Genomic DNA, 23,747 nt, shown 5'->3' with positions numbered 1-23,747 from the left:
AGGTGACCCATTCCCAAACATGCTGTTTGTAATTGCAAAAATCCCACAAAATGCTCCTGCCAGCTGCTCAGTGAGCAGGTCCACCACCTCCTGGGAAGGAGCTACATCATTTTACCAAGGGCAAGCAGGAGCATCCATGGATGAGCTCTGTGAGTCGTGTTTCCTGAATTAACGGCTGTTAAAGCTTGAAGTATGACCTCTTCCCCTCGCTGGCTCAGCCTGGTAGCTGCTGGGGACTGAGACCCCCAGGAAGGTGCAACGGGGCCCATCCTTCCTTTGCTTTGGTTCAGTTTTGCACGCCAGCCCTAGCACAGGCTGCCAACATCTGGTAGACAGAAACGTAGGCGGGCAAGGCCCTTCCAGCTCAAACAGTTACTCTCTCAAATGTAAATGTGTCTGTATGTCAGTGGGAGAGAACCAGAAAACACAGGAGGAGGGATACTGTATGCAGAACTACAACTGAGAGGGTTGGTACAGATAATATTGCTGAGCCTCAGTCCTGAGACGTGAAAACTGTTGTAAACAGGACTGGCTGTTTAATTTAACTGGGTATGGGTTAATCTTGAGATTTCCAGTTAATCCTGGAAATGGATACCAGTGAATCAACTAGTGTTACATGAGGTAGGCAAGTTATTTAACTCTTAGCAAACTTAATACAATGGATGTGTATGGTTTAGAAAGGGTTTTTTTCCCCATTAGGGAATCCATAGGAATATAAATCCTCACAGTCAAGGGCTTTGACCTGTTGACTTGCTGTGTCTCACTGGTGCTGAGCACTTTGCTAGTCCTATATAGAAGGAAACATGAGTACAAATTCTGGCCCTGAAGGAGGTTAGGGCTTAGGGGGCTCACAGGCTGTAGCTGATGGGAGAGCTGGGCCTAGGGGGAAAACACGCACTCAGGAGCACAAATGACTGCCAGTGAGTAGCTGTACATCGGTTTCAGAACTCAGTGTCCCCAGTTTTAGCCAAAGACAATGACAGCCGTAGGGACTAGAAGCAAGAGGCAATTTCCAGACTCTGAAGTGAAAATAGCCAAAAATTAGTGCTCACTTAGGAAAGGTTTTTCTTAGTGACTTCCTTGAAGACACGGAACAATCCAAGTATTACAAATAATTTGCCATTTTCTGGCAGCTTTCACTGCACTGATTAAACTCGTTTGTTTCTGAGAAGTAAATAAGCCCAGCTAAACCCTGCCAGCAGCCAGGGCTTAGCTCCAGCTCCATGGGGTTGGGGTTTGCTGGGCACTCGGCAGCCAGCAGTGGAAACCCTGTCCCTGGGGTTTTGTCTTTGCTAGTCAATTGATAGCACACCAGGCAGGGTGATGCTTCACTTTCAGCAGATCAGCCATGTGTGAAGAGTAAGAGCAGCATGTAAAATTCATTGCTGATTTGTAATTAATTTCCTAGAAGTGGTTTTGTGCTGCGGACACTTGACTGCTGCTGTTGGCAGTGATCGGCCTCCTTGCTGATAACTGCAGATTGAGGACTTAAAAGCAAGATTCCTTCAAGCAAAGTACATGATCTGAGTCAATGTAAGGAAGGGAAGCTTGCACGAATTTATCTGGTCTAGGGCTAAAGGTGCCCTTCATTTTTAGGACCACTGATTCCCATGTCAATACGAGTGAAAAGGAAATTGAAAAATTCCTCAGTGATGGTTGTCATAGCATTAACGCCTGGCATGCTCTTCCCCAGCTCTGCTGGTGTCTTGGCCGTGCTCAACAGAGATGGCTGTTGTTAGCAGCTGGCACTCAAAACTTAATTTAGCCAAAAACCAAACATGCTGTCCCTTCCTGGAAACAGGAGGCTTGTAGGGGAAACAGGGTCCAGCCCCACGGCAGCACACAGCAGTGGGCACAGGGGAACAGATGCAGCTGCTCGCAGAGCTGTTGCCACACAAACAGAAGCACAGCTCGTTTACAAGGGGCTCTAAAAATATCCGACGGATAATCAAAGGCTCCTGCGGAACAGCATCTGCGCTAACGAGACTTCTCAGCTCTCTGAAGTCCCTCGTTTTAAGTTGTTTTGATGCAAGAGGAAAAACAAGCTTTCTGTCTGCACTGCTGTCAGCTGTTCCCGTTTCTGGGGAGACGGTGCAGGGTGGACGAGCCACGTGGAGGCGGCACAGCAGGCACACCAGGGCCAGGATAGAGATGGGGCTGGCAGAGCCAGCAGGTTTGTGTCAGACCTGAGGTGTCTTTCCAGGGACATTTGGGGCCCCTTCCTTGTTCAGTTTATCAGAGGTCACCAGTCAAGGTGCAAGGAAAGGGAGGAACAGGCTACAGACCTCTATGCCCAGCACTTACCATAGCTGCAACAAATCCATTGGGTTAGGTGCCCCTCTCTCCTGGCACACAGAGGATTAAGGACCAGCCCCATTTTAATTTTTAAATAATGGTGGCAAAAAAAGTTCTAATAAACCCAATGTGGCAATGAGCAGTAGGGGCAGAAGGAGGATGGTTCTCTAGAGGCTGTTGCTCCTTCTGAACAGGCTGGGCTGGCAATTACTGAGGAGCCCAGCATTGATCCCCTGGGCAGGAAGATTTGTCCATGTCAAACACGCTGCCCCTGTTCAATGCCCTGTGGGGCATACATGCAGCTCCTTTCCCTCCGCCTCTGTGGCGAATGCTCCAGCAGCATCAGCTCTGCGGTGCAGCTGACAGACGAGCAGCAACCCTCTCTGTGAAGCCAACAGCAGCCTGGAGCTCCGTCAGACTTCACTTTGCTGTTTCTCCTTGTGCTTTAGCACTGAGTGTGATGGGTGACAGATTGCCCCCAAACTGTCAATGAGGTAAATAGCTCCCACTCCTGCCCCCCGAATCTGTCTTCAGTTTCTTTTATGTGTAGTTTTTGATCTTCATGTCTTGTTATGAACCAGCTAATTCCGGTGATAGTATTAGGTCAGTTAGGCAGGTATTTGCTCCTATTGGTGCGTGGTTTGCAGAATATCATCAGCACCCCCCGGAAAGCACTGAGATCAGCAAGAAGGCTGAATCCAAGTTCACTTCTTAGCTTTGTTTCAGGGATGGAGCCTGTTATCTGGGTGGAAGCTGACTGCCATTCCCTAACCTCTTCAAGCTGCAGGAAAGCCTTTACAGCTTTGCCTAGCTACCACCCTGATGAAAAACCATCAGCTTTCCAATGTTTGGCCAGAACAGGACTCTACTCCTGGCTGCTCCCCTTCTCATCACATACCCATCCCTTGGAGGTACCATTCAGCGGACCTCCTGTGGACTTATCCCAGTAGTTTGTACCTCTGGCTTGCGAGCCGCATGCACAGGGGACTTACCCTACAGCAAACAAACAGACACAACGCCAATACAGTTTGGAATTATTTACTTGTGGTGATTTACATTTTGTGCTGTAACATTAGACACAATGGTTGAGTCTCATGCTCTTGTTTGTGCTTTGGACTGTGCGTACAATATAGTCTTGACAAACAATATCTGCTCTGTACAATAAACACATTCAAACACTGAAGGACTGAGTAAGCAGAAAAGCCTTCTCATGCTGGAAGGCCACAAAACACTATTTCACTTTGCCACTACTGTTGTAGAGTTTGATATTACCAACACAAAATAAAACAATATAAAGTGTCAAGTATTTATATTTGCTCATCATGCTTATCTTTCAGCACACGAACCAAATTCATTTTGAGACATAGTTACATTCTGAAACACAAAAAAAGATGCTGCCAAAGCTCTGCCCTTCAATCCAATCAAACTTCAAACTGAGCTCCAAAAGAGTGCAAGAAGCGTGGTCCAAGATACCTTGGCTCCCGGATTTAACTAAATGTCATTGTGCTTAACTCAGACCCCTGCTACTGATACAGTTGTTAAACTATTTCCCACCATATTGCTGTCTATAAATCATGTGCTTGCCAGTGGTGAAGAACAGTTGAGCTGTAACGCAGAGTATGCAATTTACAGCTATTGTGTCTTTATGCTGCAGAGGTGGCAGCACTGATGTGGGAAATAACTACACGGTTTGCCTTTTCAATGGTCATCACAGGAAGCAAGTAATTAAAGTAACATCCAGTTTCCTGCACACCATTTGATGAAGATCAGGTCCAGAATCTCAGATCCACACACATCAGGAAAATTTGGGCAAACCTTGGGCTGTATTTCTAGAGCCCAAATTACAACCTCCTCCATTCCAGTAAAAAATGTGTGTCTTGGGACACTACTCCCACAAAGTACTGATGACAGATGCTAAAAAAATTCAGAGTACTTTTGTTCAAAGTGTTGAAAGCACAGTAATGCCTGGGAGAACAGTTGAACCTGAAAATTTTCCCAGCCTTATCCCAGTCCTGTTGAAGGGAATTTTCCATTAATTTCTGAAGTGTTACCTCTTTTCAAAGCAAAGATGGTTCCTATCATCATGCAAGGATATTTGGGACAAGAAATGAGGGAAATAAGTTGTCTGCTGAAAAAGTGCTACACTTACAGGAGACAAACTGCAACCACTGCCCCTTACAACTGCAGAAGGTGGCTAAGGGTAGTAACGACTCTCAAATATCCCAGAGATGTTTTAGGGACTATCGGTGATCTGTGCTTTTTTGATCTCTTTTACAGTAGCACAAATAGACTAAAATCAAACTAGGTCATTTGTTTGGGAAGATCTATCTCTGAAGGCAGGCCAAGGCAAAACAACATATGGCTATCATCTATGTTTTGACCAAATAGCACCTTAATGCAGCCACAGGTTACTTCTTCTGGCTTCTCAGTTCCCTCCTGTGAACAGAGGTCTCAGCAGAAGACCAGCTTTCTCCCAGGGGATTCTGGATGCAATATGGGAGCTGCATTTCTCATTCTGTCTGACAGCAGTAGTGTCACTTGGTTTCTGCGACTGGATGAGGAATAGTGAACCCCCATCCTCAGAGTCCCTGTCCCCTTTGTGAACAGGACTGTTCTTTTTAACCAGATTGACTGCATTTTTTTCCTTCCTCCTTACTTCACTTACAGCCATACTTGCACATTCATGTTAGTGGGTTATAGTAGGCAGAATGATCTGTGCAGCCGCTGAATCACCACTGGGGAATCTAAATACCTGGCTGCTTGGTCACACACAGAGCTTAAGAACATTAATTGTCATAACTGCCTTTTTTTTTTTTTAGCTTCTTCTGGTACAATGCAGTTTATAAGCAGCAGCCCTTAATTTAAGACGTCAGTCATGCTTGCTGATATTCCTGTATTTACAGCTTCAGGAACTGAAAACCATGGAGCTGTCTGCCTCAGTTCTCTGGCAATTTTATGCTGAAGTGATGCTTTTACTGCTCGTATTGCTGAAACTACTCATTATGATGACACTGAGAATTTCCAATACTTTTTGTTTATATTTATAATGTTGCCATCTACCACAGTAACTGCGCAGTTCATCTGCCTGGGCCCGTTCAGCTCCTACCATGCCGGGGCTTGGGGACATACAAGCATGGCTAAACATGTGATACAGGCAGTGGGTTACCTTGGATAAGGGCAGGGCCCTGGACAGGTGCAGGAATGTGATGACAAACAGCCCCTATTAACAAAGTTCAAAAGGGCCCGGGCTGGGCGTCCCTGCCCCTCCAGTACCACACGTACGCAGCATTCCTTCTGCTCATGGGAGCCAGCACCCTTAACTGCACTGCCTTTTAGTCCCTGAACAAACGGCACTCGTTAAACCAACACCTGGCAGGTTGTTAAGACTGTGGTGAATGCAAAAAACATTCTTCCCAGGCTAAAATGCCAGAAAAACAGAAAAGATCGAACCAGGAGAGATGCATACATTTGTACTGCTCTTCCCCATTTCAATTCTGATGCAGCAAAGGAGGGAACAACACCAGTCTTTAACACCAATGCCACCACTTTGCCCTAAAAAAGTTTTGTGTTTATCTATATATATATCTTTTTCTGCCGTAAAAGAGGACATTATTCTTTTTCACAGCAAAATCAGATTTCAGGGGGCTATTTCTTAGATGCTGTAGGATTGCTATCTAATTACAGGGTGTGCCAAAATCACCAGGGGCAGAGGCAGATAATGCTGTTTACAATCAGTCACCAAGACGTTATAAAAGGCTCATTAAAATAAGGAGGCAGAACTAGAGAAATCTCTTGGCAGCAAGACAAATATTTGGCCCTTCGGGCTTTCAGTGCCAGCCAAATAGCATCATACCATGAAGTTATCCTTCTTATCATTATCCTAAAAAGAAAGAAGAAAACTGCAGCACTGCCAGAAAACTACAGGTAGAGTAGGCCAACATGACAACAAATTTTGCACTTAAATGGAAAACATTATTCCAAATCTATAGGAATACATACAGACAAATCATGAACATAACTAGCATTGTGTTGAAGCAACTAGTAAGAATGCTCTATCAACTAAGTCTCTACTGTGTCTAGTTTATTCACAGAATCCTACATCTTTTTCTTAATAAACAAAAGCCCAAAGAGCAAAAAAAAAAATAAATCAATTCTGTTTTTGTTTAAATCCCCCCTAGCCAGTAGAGCAATATCAGAGATGAAATTATTAGGTATAAGAGTCATTGACATATTTTGCTTTTCTGTGTGTTTGCTTGGTCAAAGCTGTTTTTACCACTTTCTTCAAAGTGCTCCTGTAACTTCTGGCTACACCACCTATAATGGGAATAGCAGTGTATGGATAACGTTTTCCAGTGTATATTGACCTTGTTGATTTGTTCACAGAGTTACAACATCACTGAGGTTGGAAAGGACCTCTGAAGATCTCATCTTGTCCAACCCCATCCCTGCTCAAGCCAGGGTAAACTACAGCAGGTTGTCCAGCACCATGCCCAGTCAGGTTTGAGTGTCTCCAAGGATCAACAACCTCTTTTGGAAACTTGTTCCAGTGTTCAATCATCTTCACAGTAAAAAAGGATTTTTTCCTTCCTTCCTTGCTTCCTTCCTTCCTTTCTTTCTTTCTTCCTTTCTTCCTTCCTTACTTACATGTACTTCCCTCTCTCTCTCTGATCTTCTCCAAGGATCAAACTCAGCAAGCTTGCTGAGGGTGTGCTCCATCCTGTTGTTTAGGTCATTAATGAAGATGTTAAGCAGAGTTGGTCCAAATACCAGCCCCAGTCAGTAACAGTGAGTGGCTTCCAGCTGAACATCACCCCTCTGTTCATAAACTTCTGTGCCTGGCTCTTCAGCCATTTTTCAGAGACTGATTCTGGTTGTTTTCACTTTCTCTATTTATTTCTATTTGAAATAAATTAATTTATTGAAATAAATTTATTTCTATTTGAAATAAATAGAGGGACCCTCTAATAGCTGACCCTGGGGAAAAAAAATGTTCTCAGAGTTTTTTAGTGCTACAAACCATATGATTCTGTTCTCAGATTTTTAGATGTTTTGTCCCCATGCATGACCCTCAAAGCTGTGTCTACTACTTGAAATAAAGTGGTAGAACAAACAGTGTGTATTTGAGGTCATAACATCATTGCTGCCAATTCCAGCTTTTCAGTCCATCTAGACAATAAAAGGACAGTAAACAGTAACATTTAAGCCACGTCAAATCTTGAAAGTGTACACACACACACACACAAAAAAAAAAAAAAAAAAAAAAAAAAAAAAAAAACAGCCCTAGAGAGTCTGTCTGGTCAGTGAATTCCTTCTGTCTGGAAGTGATGAAATAGATGTCGGTTCTTAAGGGTTGTCTTCAAGTAATGCTGGTATGAGGATTTGAGTGTCATAGTTAACTGTCAAACCAAAACCATCAATCATCTGCTAAGGTATGAAATGATCCCACTTATTTTGTCTAGTCTTAGATGCTGCCTGGAATATAATTAGTGTATTTGAGACTTTTCCAGATCAGAAATTCCCAAACAAAAAAATAAATGTCAGAAAGCAGAAGGATTTGGTCCAAGATTTTGGAGGTAACATCCAAAATAACTGTTTGTCCATGTTTAGGGTCTTCCTGGGTGACATTATATAAAGATAGAAAATACGGGTATTCTGTCATAGGATCATGAAACATTCGTGCTTTCAACAATTTTTATGAATCTTAAATCTAAGATATCAAACACTTTAGGAAACAAAAGTGAAGGAAAGTATTTAACTTCTTATTTGGCAGTGTTTGCTTCAAAGGTTACACAGGATGATAGTATTGCCTGTCTCTCTTCTTCCTCTGTTTTCTCTATTTCTAGATATCCATCTACAGTAAATTGGTCTATGCTTCCACATGGCTTCTCTCTTTCCTTCATACTATTACTTTGGGTCAGAAGTCAACACTAATGCCGTGATCTTCATTTCTTATGATCTTATAAAGCATTATGAAAAACAGTGGCTGGCAAAATGGCTGCTACATGTTTGTAATAATGGAGCCAGCCCTCACCAGGAACTTGGGTGACAGTGCCAGGTGCCAAGAAGCAGCTTAAATTTCCATGATTCCTCTACTTCCCTCTGCTCCTCTACAGAAACAGGGACCTCACAGAAATGACAATGGGCAGGCTAATAAAAGTAATTCAAACCATCTAGACAGCCAAGACCCTGTTTCAGAAGACCACTTGATTGGGTGAGAGGTTGTCCTCTAATTAGATTTCCAGACATTTCCCTGGGCTATCATGAGGTGTTCTTTTGGTAGGAAATCAGGGAGGGTGGCCTAAGAAGAATGGTGTGCCAGGCCACTTTGTGGATGGGAAGGTGGAAGGTGAAATGCAGCTTACTCCTCCACGCTCAGAGGCTGGGTGGAAATCTGGTTGGCAGTAATCATGGTGTACCTACATGTGGAGCTGGTGCCACATGGCAATTTGTCTCCTGGGGTTTCTCAGCATTTCTTCCCAGTGGTTCCTCTCCGTTCCTGTGACGTGCAAGCCCAGGCTGCACTTGCCGAGCACATGGCTCTGCCCAGCAGCATCCTGGCTCAGCATTTCCAGCTCCACACTGGAGGCACGCAGCAGCTCATGAGGCACCTCAAACATGATCATCTCGTTCCAGACAGGGTTGATCTTGTGTTTTGCACGTTTGGTCTGCTTCTTCTTCAGCTTCAAGGACTGATGCCTCAGTGTCACCTTGACAGAAACATCTATGGAAGAAGCAGAGAGAGATCATGCAATAGAATGAATACAAGGGAAATTTAACTGATGACATCAGACTGAGTGAGAGAATATGATCTTGGGGGTTTTCGTTTTCACTTTTAAAAACCACTAAGTCTCTTCAGCTTTCTAAGCCCTCCTCCCCACTTTCTTTCTAGGCACAGCAGAAAAAAATAATCTCTGTTTAGTGCTGTTCCACTCACTATTCCACTCACCATTTCCAAGTAGATCTTTCAGCTGCTTGGAATGGAGATTTTTAGCCTTAATAATCACCACAAGCAGGCGGTTAGCTGCTGGCAGGTAGCTGATTGACAGCAGAACCTCTCCATGGCCTGTAGATGGCTCCTGGAAATGGAGATACAGGAGGGGTTAATTTTTGATACAATCTGGGCCATAACATTAAGAAAACTGAATAGTACAAGGGGATGAGTGTAAGGTCATAGACTGACCAAGTTGTCTCTCTATCTCTACAGGAGTCTTTTCCAGTTAAACGGGATGAGAATAAACCAGAAAACATGTCTGAGAGGGATCCTTCACTCATAAGGCCCAGCTCACATGGATTACCTCCTGCTGCTGGAAAGCAACTGCTTCCCAACAGCTACTTTTAGTGTCATATTTAGTAAGAAGAAAAGAATTTGGGACTGAACTGCTGTGTATATAGGTGGATACTTGTTTTAAGAGAAATTATCTAGCTGTCCTTTATTTATATCCCCTACTTCCATTACTGCTTTTCATCATTCACTTGTCATTTGTGTGAGGGGGCTCTGACCAGACATGGAGGCAGGTCCCAGTAACTAACTGCCAAGCAATATCTTGGGGGTTGTGCCACACAAACATACTCTGGAGCCAGTGTTGAATCTTCTTTAACCCTTATCTGGTATTAAAAAAAAAAAAAAAAAAAAAAAAAAAAAAAAAAAAAGCCTAAAGCCCTCTGTCAGTTTTACCTTTCCTTCCTGGCCTGTCCTCCTTCAGCCTGTGAACAGCCCTGCTGCCCAGGTGGGATTTCCTCTGGGTCAAATGTTCTGAACAATCAAGCATTCACTTCAGGAGGCCATGCTTTGTTTGTTGTTGTTGTTGTTGTTTTGTTTGTTTGTTTTGGTTTTGGTTTGTGTGGTGCTGTTTTTTTTGTTGGCGGTGTTTTTTTGTCTGCTTGCTTGTTCTGTTCTTTTATTCCTTTCCTCCCGTCAGCAATTGGCCTCTTAGCCTCCTGACCTTTCTTCCCTTCACTCGCTCTGCACAAGTATCGCCGTAGGCAGAGCAGGAGGGAAATGATCGCGCCAGCAGAGGCTGCGGGCCTGTGGCGAGGGGCGAAAGGGAATGGCTGCTCTCTGGTGAGTGCGAGCTTGTGACAGAAATCTGTTTTAGTGTGTGGTTAACGACCCAGAAGAGTCACAGAAAGGCAATGTCAACTCAGTAGACTCCCTTTGGACTCCTTAGCGTGATCTACAAGCTTTAGGGCAGACAGGCCTTCTCCAGGCCATTTCTGTGCTCTCCACTTGCCGTTTTAAGTGAGCCATAAATATTTCAAATTAAGTTTTCACCGGGTTTCTTGCAACAGGCAAGGACAGGCCCCCTGTAAGCTCCCTGTGAGGTGATTGACTCTCCAGAAAGCATGGCTGTCCTCAGTGTCTGCTTTGAACGATTTATTTGTCCTGCACAAATCAGGGGGGAGGCCATTAGCTGGGAAGCCTGAAATTCAATCCCAAATCAGCACAAGTAAATCTTCCTTCATACACTCAGGTAGCAAGGAAAGGCTTGTATGTGTTTCACTTACTGAAATCCTGTCCTAAGTGCAAGTGATTTAAAAAAAAAAAAAAAAAAAAGAAACACAAAAGCAGAGGCAGATTTAAGTGGCTCTGTGTCCACGACAACAGAATAGGTGTTTGCACATGGAGGGACCAATCCAAATACCACCTCAATACAAAAACACAGTTTCAGGCAAGTTATAAACTGCTTTTTTTGCTTATGTATCCGCCCTGTATCTCACCAAGTCTCACTCTATAGCTCTTGGCTATAATAAGGTTCTTGTAGCTCCAGGCACAGTTAGATATAGTAAAGGTTGAGTGGTAGAGAGAGGGTGGCAGGGGGCTGTGAATGCACACATGCACACACACATATTGTACACACTCATTGCACAAACACATCACATGTGCTTATGGCTTTTTAACCTCTAATGTTCTGATCAAGTTCTTGACCAGCTTGTATCCACATGAAACCAAAACCTGTAATGGTTGGTTTCTGCTGGATTTTTGCATGAAGAGACTGAGCCGCAGGTACCTTTCCTTCTCCCTCTTTCTGTTGTGTTTGCTTTTATTCCCTTGTAAATTCATAACCAACATTTTGTGCTACAGCCTAGCGAATTCACACAACTGCCAGAGCTTCAGTCTTCCCTTCTGTGCTCTGAGGATAACAGGCATCAGGGGGTCATCAGTGAATTACGTGTGCAAGGCACCATGAAATCACAAAAGGGAAGGTGCTATGCAAGCAGCCGCTATCATCACTGTCATTAGCAAAGCAGTGGGAGGGAAGGAAGACAAGATAAGGATATCAGTCTGCAGTATCTATGTTTTGCATTGCTCACAGCACTCCATGAATTCCTGAATACTAATTGCACTACCTGGTTAGCTGTAAGCTTCCCTCTGAGCTTTTCCTTGTGTGGGAGAATTACCGGGAGGCTAGGAATAAAAATTCTGCAGCGCACAGCTTTTCAAGGAAATGTCAGACTTTAAACAAAGCCCGGTAACTTTGTTCCTGGATGGATGCTGTCAAAAATAGCTGCTCTTTTTTGATCAGCTCTTCCTCACTCCCTCCCGCTCTGGTTCTCAATGAATGATTCAGGATCTGTATATAAGCTATCTGTGCAATGGTTGGCTCTCTCAGGTCCCAGATGACGCAAATTCAGCTTTCACTGCACATCCTCAGCTCAAACTGGGGCACTGTTCAGCAGTACAGTTAGTGTTAACCTTGTGCTGTCAGCCTGGAGAAGTAATGAGTGTTATCCTGTTTTTGTGTGTACCCCGAGTACCCAGTATGTCAGGACTTTATCAGGTGTATGAGTGAAAACTGACCATTGCCATGGACTGGCCACTTCTTGAGTATTGTTTACAAAGCAGATACTACAGTAGATTAGGGGTCTGGGGATTAAAATTCTTATGGCTTATATTGGAATAGGTTTGTTTTGGTTTTTTTGGACCTATTTTTTGAAGCAACAATCTGGGATCTCAGTTCAATTTACAGCTAATAGGTACCTACTTAGCCTTGTGCTTTATGAAACTGATTCAGACCACCTATTTATTTCTTCTGCCCCTTTCTCTGCCAGAGTTGTTTTTTTTTGTTTGTTTGTTTTTGTTTTTGTTTTTGATTTTGTTTTTTGTTTGTTTGTTTGTTTGTTTGTTTGTTTTTTCAGAGTAGGCAGCCCTATTAGCATTCAAGTAGTGATCAGATAAATTAGCAATATTGGAAATCAGAAACAGTCTGCTCTGTGACTGAGAGCTCTCATCCTCAATGGTGACCAGCAATATTTTTATTATAGCAGGGTTAGCAACAACGCTAACATTATTTTGCATCGCTCACCTTGTGCCATACCAGGGTACAGTAGGTATTTGTTTGTAGCCATGTACTATAAGCAACAATAGCAGTGTCCTGCTGCTATGTTGTTAAGCATATTGCTTCTGTTAGAATAATCTAGTTCACTGCAGGGAAAAGGTTCCTGAGGAAATTTGCTTGTAAAATGTTAATACAAATGAGGCACTCCCTGTACATACTTCAAATACTGTTGGAATCCTTTCCCTTATTTTCCATGTCCGTGCGACTGGGAAGATGTGGATAACAAAAGAAAGACAAGTTTTGTCATAAAAACAAAAACCAAAACAACAACAATGCCCACCAAAAAAATAAAAAATAATAAAAATACAGTGCAATGGGTGATATTTTGACATCAGCCAGAACAAATAGTGCTGCTGGGATGATTGTACTGAGGAGCAACCGCTCCTTGTCTTCAGTTCAGCATTTTGGTCCCATCAATGTGTTTCAATTGTACAGCTGAGGGCTCACTCAGTTGCTGCCATGTACCCTACCCCACCCAGTGCAGCAGAGTCCCTCCTTCCTGCTCTGTAGGCTCAGTCTGGTCTCTGAACTTTTGCTACCACAGTCCCTGCATCGTTAACACACAGAAACTCACGTAACTTCTAAATGTAGACTTTGAATTGCAGATATTCGAGTCAGATTGTCATGTAATTGAGGGAGGGGGAAAGGGAGCTTTGGCACACATGCTGGGAGTTGTAGATGCAGGGACTGGGTTGATGGGCTTTTGATTGCTTTCTGAAATGGTGAGGTCAACACAGAGCAGTGCTAAGTGACCTCCAAAGTCACACATCACCTGGCCAAACCTGGACCCAAATGAACAGAGCCACCCACCCAAGGACATGCAACTGTTTTGGAAGAGGGCATCTCTTCTCCAAAAAAAACCACTAGAGTTTCTGGTCTACCAACACAGACTTAGTCCATACCTTCTCTGGCATCTTTAGCCTTTCCCACTGGGCCATCCCAAAGGAGTCCTCTCTGTCAGCAAGGCTCAGTTTGAGTTCCCCCACAATGCTGTGTCTGGAGAACTTGTCGCAGTTTCTCAGGGTGAGAGTCAGTGTCCCCTCAGGCATCTCCTCCTCGGGTAATGGGAACCGCAAGACCTCCTCCCAGAGGGTGTGAAGCACCTTCTTCTTCAGCTCTGTCTGGGCTTCAGCAATGCCAGACTTGCTCACCAGTGTGCCCAGTATGTAGCAATGGCAGCCGGCATCCTGGTCACCACTCATTCTGCCATGCATAGCTGGAAAGGAAGGATTGAGTTTAAGGACCTCTCATAAAAGACAGCCCATAAATATTGGTGGCTAAATTGCTTATTTTATAAGGGACATAAAATAAAACAGCCACATAGACACTGACTCCAGTTCCTGCTTGCACAGGGCACACTAAGCCATGAGTCCATGCTGTGGTGTTTTCCTCATGGTGTACAATGTCTTTGTCCTTCTGTTGCTGCAGAAGGATGCTGTTGGTGTTTGGGAGACCATCAGCTGAGCTCAAGGAAACATGCTCTGTTGAAGATGCAGAGCAGCAATGAGATGAGATACAGCATGGCACAGAGACAGGGAGCTCCCATTTACCTTTACCTAGGCACACCAAGAAAGCTTCTTAAAAAGGTTTAAAAGCAGGATTGTCACTCATAGGCATCAGAGATGGGAGAGAGCTCTCTCCTGGCACACATCCACACCTGCAGGGCAGGGTGGGATATGCCTAAGGGTTATTACATTCTGCTTGTCCAGCCTCTGGCAAATAGTTCCTTCAGAAGCCACCCCACAGCCCAAAAGATCTGTGTCAAGGGGCATTGATCCCTATTTTTATATCCCTTTTATGTTGAAAAGTCTAGACTGAGAAAGGCATCTTATGCTCCTCTTCTGCATCAAGAGAATTACGCTGCCTTCTGTGCAGCAAGAGGAGCACTCCTTCCCTAGAGGGGTCACGGAACAGCAAGACTCCATGGGCAAAACTGAAGTCCCTGCTGCAGTCAGTCTGAGGAGAGCTGTTCCCGAGCTGCCAGTCCCCATGGAAAACTGGAGTCCCCTGATTTCTGGGGGAGAGGAGCTGGGGAGCAGAGCAGACACAGCTTGGGTGGCACTGGGGCACCCAGGGAGGAGCAGGCTTGCAGGAGAGCCATGCCGGCAGCCCAGGGCATCCACCCTGCAGGGCAGCAGAGGCTGTGGAATTGCTGCTCCAGTCGCTCCACAGCGGCAGCCGCCGCTTAGCACCCATTCAATTCTCGCTTCAGAGGGTGTGATTTGATTAGGCTTCCACAGAGATCTGCACTGTGCATGAATTATTCAGTCAGCTTATTTTACTTTCCCAGAGGAACCGATGATGCTCCAGCCCTGAGCAGGGAAGCTGTTATGGTTGTCAGTCTCCACTTCAGAGAGTGTCACAGAGCCCAGCCGCCCGGCCAGAGGGACATTCCTCAGGGGCCTACAGGGTAAGTCTGGTGTCTACAGCTCACCTTCTGACTTGGCCTGAGCAAGAGGCAGTAGGGAGTGGGTCATGTTGAAGATCAAAAGTCACAGAAAGGAAGGAGATAGCAGATCCCCTCCCTTATCCCCAAAGTAAAAATTAAATAAGAGGTGGCTTTCTACCAGGGCTGGGACTAGAGAAGTCCATCCTGGTTCCTGGCTTCTGCTTCTGAGCTGTGCAACAGGTTGTTCCCAAGCTGTGCCCTGCACTGACATCTCTAGGTATTTCTGTTCTGCAAGTGCAGCTGCCAATGAAACATCCAACAGTTCTGGGGAAATATGTTGATTTTAATGTGGGAGGGGAACTCTATAAAATCAGAAGGTGTCTTATACCTTCCAGATAGGGAATCACTAGTAGCAGATCTCAGCCCCTTACCTTCCAGAAGGGCCACACACAGCTCAGCTTTTTGTTGATCGTATGTGAGGGAGTAGCGCAGTTCAGGGACCTGGTTACAGCTGGCTGCCCTCTCGGGGTTCAAATGCTCCGTGACACACACATCTTTTACCACACCTGAAACTGAAGTAACCCCATTAGCAAGCAAGTCTTTGCCTTCCAAGGAGAACAAACCCACCATGTCTCGACTCAACTCCTCTAAATGTCTTACTATGCCTGCACTTTGTATGCAGGAATATCACTTACATTCCTTCTTCCCTCACCGAGTCTCTTTCTTGCTCTCTCTTCTTACACATTCAGGTTTTCTACAGCACCTGGACAAGCTTCCTGCTCTCTTCACCATTGCGTGCTCTAAGTTGCTTCACACGTTCGCTCTTTTACCTTGTGCCTAAGTCAAGGTGCTTAAACTACGCTCTTGTTTTATATAGTTTTTTGTTTGTTTGTTTTTAACTACACTACTTTTTTATTGTTTTGTTTTGGTTTGTTGTTTGTTTGTTTGTTATACACATTGGTAAATTGCATCTTGTATTCTTCTCTGCATTAATTCAGACCTCTATAATTTATTTTTTTTTAATTTAACTCTACAGTCTTTGTCATGCAGAAGGCCAATATGACACTTACTCAGATAGCGCTTAACCAGGTTGAAGATCATGAGCTTGGGAAGCTTTGAGGCAGTTTCTCCACATCTGATTTTGAAGCTGGCTACATACTTCATATTGAAATAAAGCAAATGGCAAGACCAAAAGCCACAGCTTTTTGGTATCAAAATCTATTGTCCGCAAGGTCAGTCCTGACTCACACAGACAACAATAATGGGACCAGCACATTTCCTCTTAAAAGTCTCAGCCATGGTCTGTATCTGTTCAACATGGCACCAAAGAGAATGCAACAAATCTGGCTTAATTTCATCAATACTTGAGCTATGAAATCAGGCACAGAAGGAAGCAAACTTGTGCTATTACCAGTGCAGAGAGGCTCTTAAACCAACACACTTATGTAAAGCTTTATTCTACATGCAGCAATCATCCTTCAGGCTCTCCACCCTGTAATATTCTTCCTGACACTGAAGGATGTGGCTCAGACAGCCTTTTCCTCTAATGCAGCTGCTTCCCATGGTACTCCTTGCTTTTGCATACTCATAAGTCTCAGGGTGGAGGGATGCATGTGGCAATCCTTTTCCCTGAAGGACAAAAATATAATCTCAAGCAATTTTAAAAAATAAATGCTCTAAAATAAATCATGACAGATGGCATTGTGCCTCTGGCAAATCTTCAGTAAGGTTTTATTAATGTGGTAACACGGTAACCATAAGAGTCAATTATGCTGTTAAAAAGACAGCTGTGAAGGTAAAAATCAGTATGGAAGCAACCCAGACTAGCTGCCAGATGTATATAATTAACGTTGCATTTTCTCGTATGCTCCAGGAATCTTATGTTCCAGGCTTTGGCATGCTACCATTCGGGCTGGCTGGAAAACAAGAATTCTGTTTGGTAAAAATGTCTTAGGTGTCAGCCTTTGGTTTCACTTCACATTACAACAAACCAAGACCATCTCACAGAACTGGTGGAAGTAAAGGAGCAAGGAAACTAAAGTACAGGTTTGAACCAATGCTGCCGATGTCCCTGAGAGGGACAGCTGCTGGGCAGCTAGCATTTCTTCTGGAGGAGCAATTCTGCCTAATTTTGGCCAGGTATTCCACCCATACTGTGGCAACTGCTCTAACTAAAACTTCACACTAAATACATGTTTTTCTACAAAATGTCTGCTTCCATTGAGACAGATTCTTCAACACAAGAGTGCAATTCTTGCACATTTAGAGAAAAAAAAGTTTCAATTATGTCAATTATGTCTGAATGTCCTGATGTGCTTCATGATTACTTTCTATTAAACACATATATCTAAAATAGAATTCATAATGTTCATGATAAGAGAGTGAAAAGCACCCTATCTCTTCATTTCCATGTTTATTTCTCTAATTACAATCACATTATTCTCAAAAGTATTACAGATCTACACCCAGAAAAGCAATCTGTAGTCTGAAGACCAAATGTTCTTACCGTTTTGAGGGAGAACAAAAAGCTCTTCATTGACTTGTATCTTCATCCTGTTCTCATCCAGAACAGTATGTTTTCCAGTAACTGGTTCTTCTGTTGTCTTCAAGGAATACTGTGTGTAGTTAACAATTTCAGGTGAAGTTACCACTGGTTTGGGGCCATAAATGTTGGGAAACTTCAGGAGTGGTCGAGGCTGGACTGGCTCTGCCGTTTTCTTAACGTTGAACTGAAAATTAAAACGTTGTTTATTACTTTGCACTAATTCTTCTGATTCTTTCAGTGTTAAACGAGCTCAGACAAAGGGAGAAAATACAGTGCCCTTGGTCATTCTTACTGTCATTATTTCTTCGGTTAGAGAAGCTGCTGCCCAGATTTTCTTGCCAAATCTGCTACCCTTCTACTTGGTGTACATCCTTTCAGAGTCACTCCTCCACAGATGTTTGGTTGCAGTAAAAAACATCTGTTGTTTCTAAGGACCAGAGCCCCACCTGACCCTCAGACACAGTTCTCCTTTATTATACAGGAATCGACATTTTGTTTTGTCTGAGTTTCTTCTTAACATTTTATTTCCCTGTTGATTGCTGACCATGGTATCAATGGAAGAGCCTGAAAGATGGTGTAATGCCCAGGCAGACTAGAAAAGGTTGGCACAAAGAACTATGTTCTTCTCAAACAATGAAAAATGTTTTAGTGGAATGTAACAGTCATGTTTTCGTTATGTTCCAGGAAAGAATCCCCTCTGCTCACAACTGAAATCATTCCTGATTCATTTATATTTGAATTCATCAATAGAACAAAAGCTGACTAGCAAATGGCTGACCCTCTCATCAGATTTTAGTAATGTTTCCAAAGCATGAAAGACAAAAAGGAGAAGTAAAACTGCCATTTTGGTTGATTACTGTGCAGAGGGATTCACTCCAACCCCACTGCCTGCCAACCTATTCTGCACTAAGTTTAGAGCGAGGGAGAGCCAAAAGGCATTCGTAATTGTAATTAAAGTTTTTCATTAGTCTCATTGTTTCCTGTTAATAATGAATGTAGATGATGCCCTGAGGCACTTGTCTGTGTTGGGACTTCGTGGTCCCAGTTCAGATGTCCTGAGGGAGCATACCTATTCCTTAAGAAACAGAGCTGAAGAAAGAGAGCGGTCTTGGACTGTAGCTCTTTCGTCATACCTTTTTTTTTGTCATACTCTGCTTGGCACTACAGTTATATGGACTTGACAGTGGTAAAGAGCTAATTAGGTCAGAGACGCCATCTTCTCAAGACAGCCGATACACTGGTGTTTAGGAAGTCTACTACATAACAGCATTTTCTCTTGTCTAATTTCAAGGACTCTGAAATTGGTGTTGAAAAAGAAACACGTCATTGCGTGCAGATCCCCACCTAGCATTCAGCTGAGTTTAGATATTATGTAAGTCATACAGTGCTGGTCTATAATAGAAACGTAGTGAGATCCCTCTTTTAGAGATGTGAGCCTCATCAGTACTAAAATACATAGGAAGTTTGAAGTTACTTATCTGAATTTCACATGCCGTTTTCTATTCAAAATTAAAACAGACCAACCAAAAAAAATATGTTAGGAAAAGCTAGAAAATAGCTTGAAAAAAAATAGGTCATTTTTGTTCTGCAGGGACTCCTAACATGCACAAAGTACATGCCAGTGGCAGCAAGTGCCTGCTGTTCTTTCTCTCCCAAGCCCTCTGTATAAGCGTGCTGTCCTGCTAGCCACTGAGCATCAAACCAGATCAGCATGCCTGGGTAGCTGTGTGCAGGAAGCACTTTGGGACCCTCTGGGATGAAAAACACTATACAAATGTGAGGTATTGTTAATATAATCTTTTCTCCACTTACTAAAAGCCAGACATTTAGTCAGGAAATCCATCAGCACACAGCAACTAAGAGCTCCACTGGGTCTAAATATTCTTCTAGTCTGTCTGCTCTGCAGAATTAGAGATGAGAGACATATGCAAGCACAGTGGGACTAGCCCACCCCCTCTTCCAACTGCATCTGCTTCTGTTTATTATCTTTGCTGCCAGCTCTGTACCCAAGCGCTGTCTGCTAATCTACTTACAAAGCAGTGTCCTATGGAAGTTCCCTTTGCAAATCAGCAGTGATATCTTAAATAAAGAAAAACTCATACGGTTCTGCATAAAACGTGTGAAAGCAAGGAAAACAAAATTAGCTAGGAGGCTCCAGCTGACCCTTCTGGGTCCCTGCCCAGCATCACTCAAACAATGCACTAGACTGCTGCCACTGCTGGATGTGTTTAGGCATGTTTAATCTGCACCCATTGCTGACACTTTGCAAATTTACAGCACTTATTAATTGTTCTGTAGATGTATCTTTGTGTTTGAACTCTTCCTTCTCAAATATGCAGGACATATCTATAGCAAATACAAGCATCAGTGTCATGGGAGACATGCCAAGTGGATAAAACGCAGTCTTGCTTCATCTTTCTTTTGTCATCTCTGTTTATCAGAATCAGTGGCCCTGACAGGCTTCAATAATTAAGTATGCCAAACACCGACTAGGACATACAGTGTACTAATGCAGTTGGAAAAAAGTCCTGACAGGACAATTTATAAACGTAGACACAGATGATAAAACTGAGACACAGGCTCAGAACTCAATTTGAGATTCATTCCTTCAAGGAGTATAGACTAATTCTGAATCAGTGACAGGAGAATGAATGCATGTTCCTGGCAACAAAGCTATTTTAATTGGAAAGAATTGTTAAACATACAGAATATGCAAACTAAGAACATTTTGCATTTTCTCTGACAGAATGTTCATTCGGCTGCTATAATTTGACCAAATTTCTTTAAAAAAAAAAAAAAAAGAAGAAGACAAAACAACAAAACAGTAACATTAGGAGTCATGCTTCGAATTAGAAAGTCTACAATACTGAAAGCATACAATCATTCAAGAAAGAGTGATGCACTGAGGGTATGTTGAATAAGTTGATTCTGTATTGGTTAAACACTGGATTAAGTTAAGGCAAAACTTGACGAGTGTAAAAATATTGTGAGGACCATAACCTATGATGTGCTGGGTACTGCAGGTTTAATTGGACACGAGGGCTTAACTGGACTTCATGGTGACTTAGTAGTTATTTCAGTCATGCAAGAGAGATGACAGCCTGAAGGACAAGCTCCAGACTGGATTAATACTTTACTAAAATATTTCCCAAAAAGCTGTGTAAAAGAAAACATCCATTCCAATGATTGAATTAAGGTAAAGATTTAAGAGTTTTTCAAGCTCTTTCAAAAATATCTTGTAGGAAAATATTGGTGGAGAAGTTATCTGTAAGTAGTTTTGTCCCAGCCACTAACAGCTAGAAAAAAAAAACCTATGCAAAGTGATGTGACTGTCAAAGTTACACATTTCTCATTCATTTTAACAGTAAACATGGAAAATCTCAACATTATTGTACATCCTACTTTATACAGGAGTTGGCAAATCACTTGTATGGGTTAAACAAGAAAGGAGACTAGAAAGGACATGACAAAACTATTAAAGAAGATAGATGGAAAACTATTGAAGAAGACAAAGAAGATAGCAGGTTAAATTTTCCTAGGAAAATACAAACCAGTATTGGCCATGCTTGTGGATGAATGCTCAGAATTAGCAGCAATTTCTGGAGAAGTCCTAAACTCAGTGCAGATGTTCAGCCATGGCCAGTGGAGCCAACTCCCATCCCCAGTAAATAGGAGCTAATGTACTGCTATTCTGCGCCAGCTTTTACAAATACAATTAGTAGACTTGGTCTTCTTTCCTCAGAACAAACTGCAACAGGAGCATGAGGATGCCAGGGCTCTTTGCTGAGAGCCTAAGAGCAGTATCAAGAGAGAGACTGAAAATGTAATTATAAGCATTACAGAGAAGTTCAATTAGGACTCCCGCTACACTCCTTAATAATACAAAAATAATAGGCACCTCAGATAATTAAAAGGCAAACAAAGACTTTTATACAATGGATCATTGGCCTTTGGACTTGGCTGCTCTGGCATAACATTTGGTTGAATGGCTAGATAAAACTGAAAAGGATTTAGGCACATAAAAACACCAAAAGCAACAGCCAACAGGTAATACTTTCAGAGACTGCCCAGTGCTATAGCTCCTGCTGAAGACCTCAGTCAACCAAAAAAATCAGTCCAAAATTTCCATTTGAAGGACAGCTTCCAATAATAAGCATACCAAAAGTGTCCTGTGATTTCCATTGCTTTCTCTTTCATTAGGCTCAGAAATAAATCAGGGGATTTTTTGGATTATAACAAGACAGAAATACACATGGGGATGCCTGACATTACTGGTCCATCACATTGCTCTTACTGTAAGTAAAAAAGCAATTCAGCGTGATGAGATTGTCCGGTCCTCACACTCTGGATTCTCACTAGTGTTTTTATTATCATTTCAATGCCTGATTTTAACTTCACACACAATTAATTCCCCCAGTTAGAGGGGCAGAGGGAGGAGAAGAGACGATTTTCGGAAGAAACCAGCTGTTGACAGGGAGCTATCCTGCAGGAACCATAGGGTAATGTGAATAGAGTCAGAGAAATAGCTGTTACAGGAGATCCCAGCAGGAGTCATCTCTTTACAATGCTGTGTGCCACCTGGTAAAGTCCAGCCTTCTCTCCTCAGGAAATGATTTCCCTTGTGATCTAGCTTGACAGCTGAGCAGCATTTCCAGTCCTCCTCCCCTATTTTTGCCATGAGCAGCTTTCTCTTTGGCAGTGTGGCAGCTGTCTCCTGCTCTGGTAATTCTGCGGGTCACCCAGCCCCTGTCTCTGTGCTCCCCTCAGTCCTCCCATTAACCTGCTGTTACATCCTGAACCCAGTAAGCAGATAAATAAGCAGAATAAATCACACACTGAGTAGCCTAAGAGAGAAGTTGCATTCCCACCCTCTGCATTTAAAGAAAAATCACAGAGTAAAGAAGAGATCGTGTCTTACTTGTTGGGCTGGCTGAAGCACACTGGGCTTAGTATTTTCCATGTCCTCATCTTGGTCCTTTTCTGAGAGTCCTTTCCCAGGTTGCTTGCATTTGCAGAAGCAGGTGAGACCGCAGAGTGCAAGGATGCTAGTTGCAGTCCCTAAGGTAGCCCCAAGGGCTATAATTGGGGCAGATAAAACCATTGTCCTGAGCTGCACAGAAACAAAAAGCACAGAAAACCTGTGACTCCTTCTCTTCCCTGGGAGAGCAGCTCTCACACATCCACTGTGATTTCTAGCCTGGCTTCATTCTCCTTGGAAGTCTGAAAACAATTCTCTTGTGCAGCAAAGAAAAGGGACCAATCTAGAGACAGAGATAAATCATCCCACCTTTGCTAGGCAACAAGGCTACCTTTCTATCCTGATGATGGAGTTTCTGCTCCAGGTCAGGTGGAGGAAATAGTGATTGTGGTGCCTGCAATCTCCATATAGCTGCAAACAGGCAGTTTTCATTGAAGCCTGTTCTCCAGCTCCACTGGGAAAAGTCTGATGTGTGATAGAGAGGAAAGACGTCAGCAGAAGGGGCTGGGCCTTGCTAGCTAACTCACAGAAAGTGCATCCAAATGTTTAATCTGCTCTCTAGCTGTCCTGATGTCTAGCCTGCTAATTTGCTCAAAAGGTTATTTTTTATTTTTTTTTTTGCTGTGTTAAGGCAAAGATAGTGATTGCCAAAAGGTGCTGGTCTGAGAACCCCAGTTAGGATTTCACTGCATGATAGCACTACATAGTCAGAGCAAAGCCTGTGTGTATGTCAGGTAAAACTTTACCACTCTTCAGAGGTTGGGGAATGAACAGCTGCAAGAATTAAGCACCGTCCCACACCCCACCATCTTCCCCTCAGAGCACAGGGTCTGCGCCGTTTGGAGCTGCTTTCTCCAGCATCAGTGCAGAGCAACACTTCTATTCAAAAAGGCAGCAGAAAATCCTATCAAACAAGACACACTGGCACATATGCTGCTTCCTCTGGAGAGGATGAGAGAGCAAACAACATATGCTGCATATTAGTCATACCGCTTACTACACCGGTGTGAGGCAGTGGGCTGATGAGCAGAGGAAAGGAACCCACTTGAATAGACCTGAAGGGCCACGTAGCCCTCTCAGGCAGCTTTCTCTTGAGGTGAGAGGGTGACTGATTTTCTTTGACTCATTTATTTTTTCCTTCTTTCACAGCCTGCCTAAATCTGGGAAGAGGCAAATCAATGCCGTTTCTCAATGTGTTTTTTG

General features: G+C 43.3%; 1 protein-coding gene across 2 annotated transcripts; it reads right to left on the bottom strand.

The window, feature by feature from the left end:
* Nucleotides 1-8,711: 8,711 nt before the first annotated feature.
* SYT13 (synaptotagmin 13) lies at nt 8,712-22,667 on the bottom strand (the record flags this gene model as incomplete). 2 transcript variants are annotated; one of them, XM_084287450.1, is made up of 6 exons in its annotated part: nt 8,712-9,016; nt 9,242-9,371; nt 13,535-13,848; nt 15,453-15,593; nt 17,528-17,750; nt 22,485-22,667. In XM_084287450.1, 6 exons carry the CDS (start codon nt 22,665-22,667, stop codon nt 8,712-8,714), a joined length of 1,296 nt encoding a protein of 431 aa, XP_084143576.1. The 2 variants fall into 2 exon arrangements, with proteins under 2 accessions (XP_084143576.1, XP_084143577.1); XM_084287451.1 differs by having other exon boundaries at nt 15,453-15,587.
* Nucleotides 22,668-23,747: the final 1,080 nt, after the last annotated feature.

This window comes from Netta rufina (genome assembly GCF_964035555.1).
Source record: "Netta rufina genome assembly, chromosome: 5".
In the NCBI taxonomy this organism is placed as follows: domain Eukaryota; kingdom Metazoa; phylum Chordata; class Aves; order Anseriformes; family Anatidae; genus Netta; species Netta rufina.
This window is presented reverse-complemented; position numbering and strand designations above follow the sequence as displayed.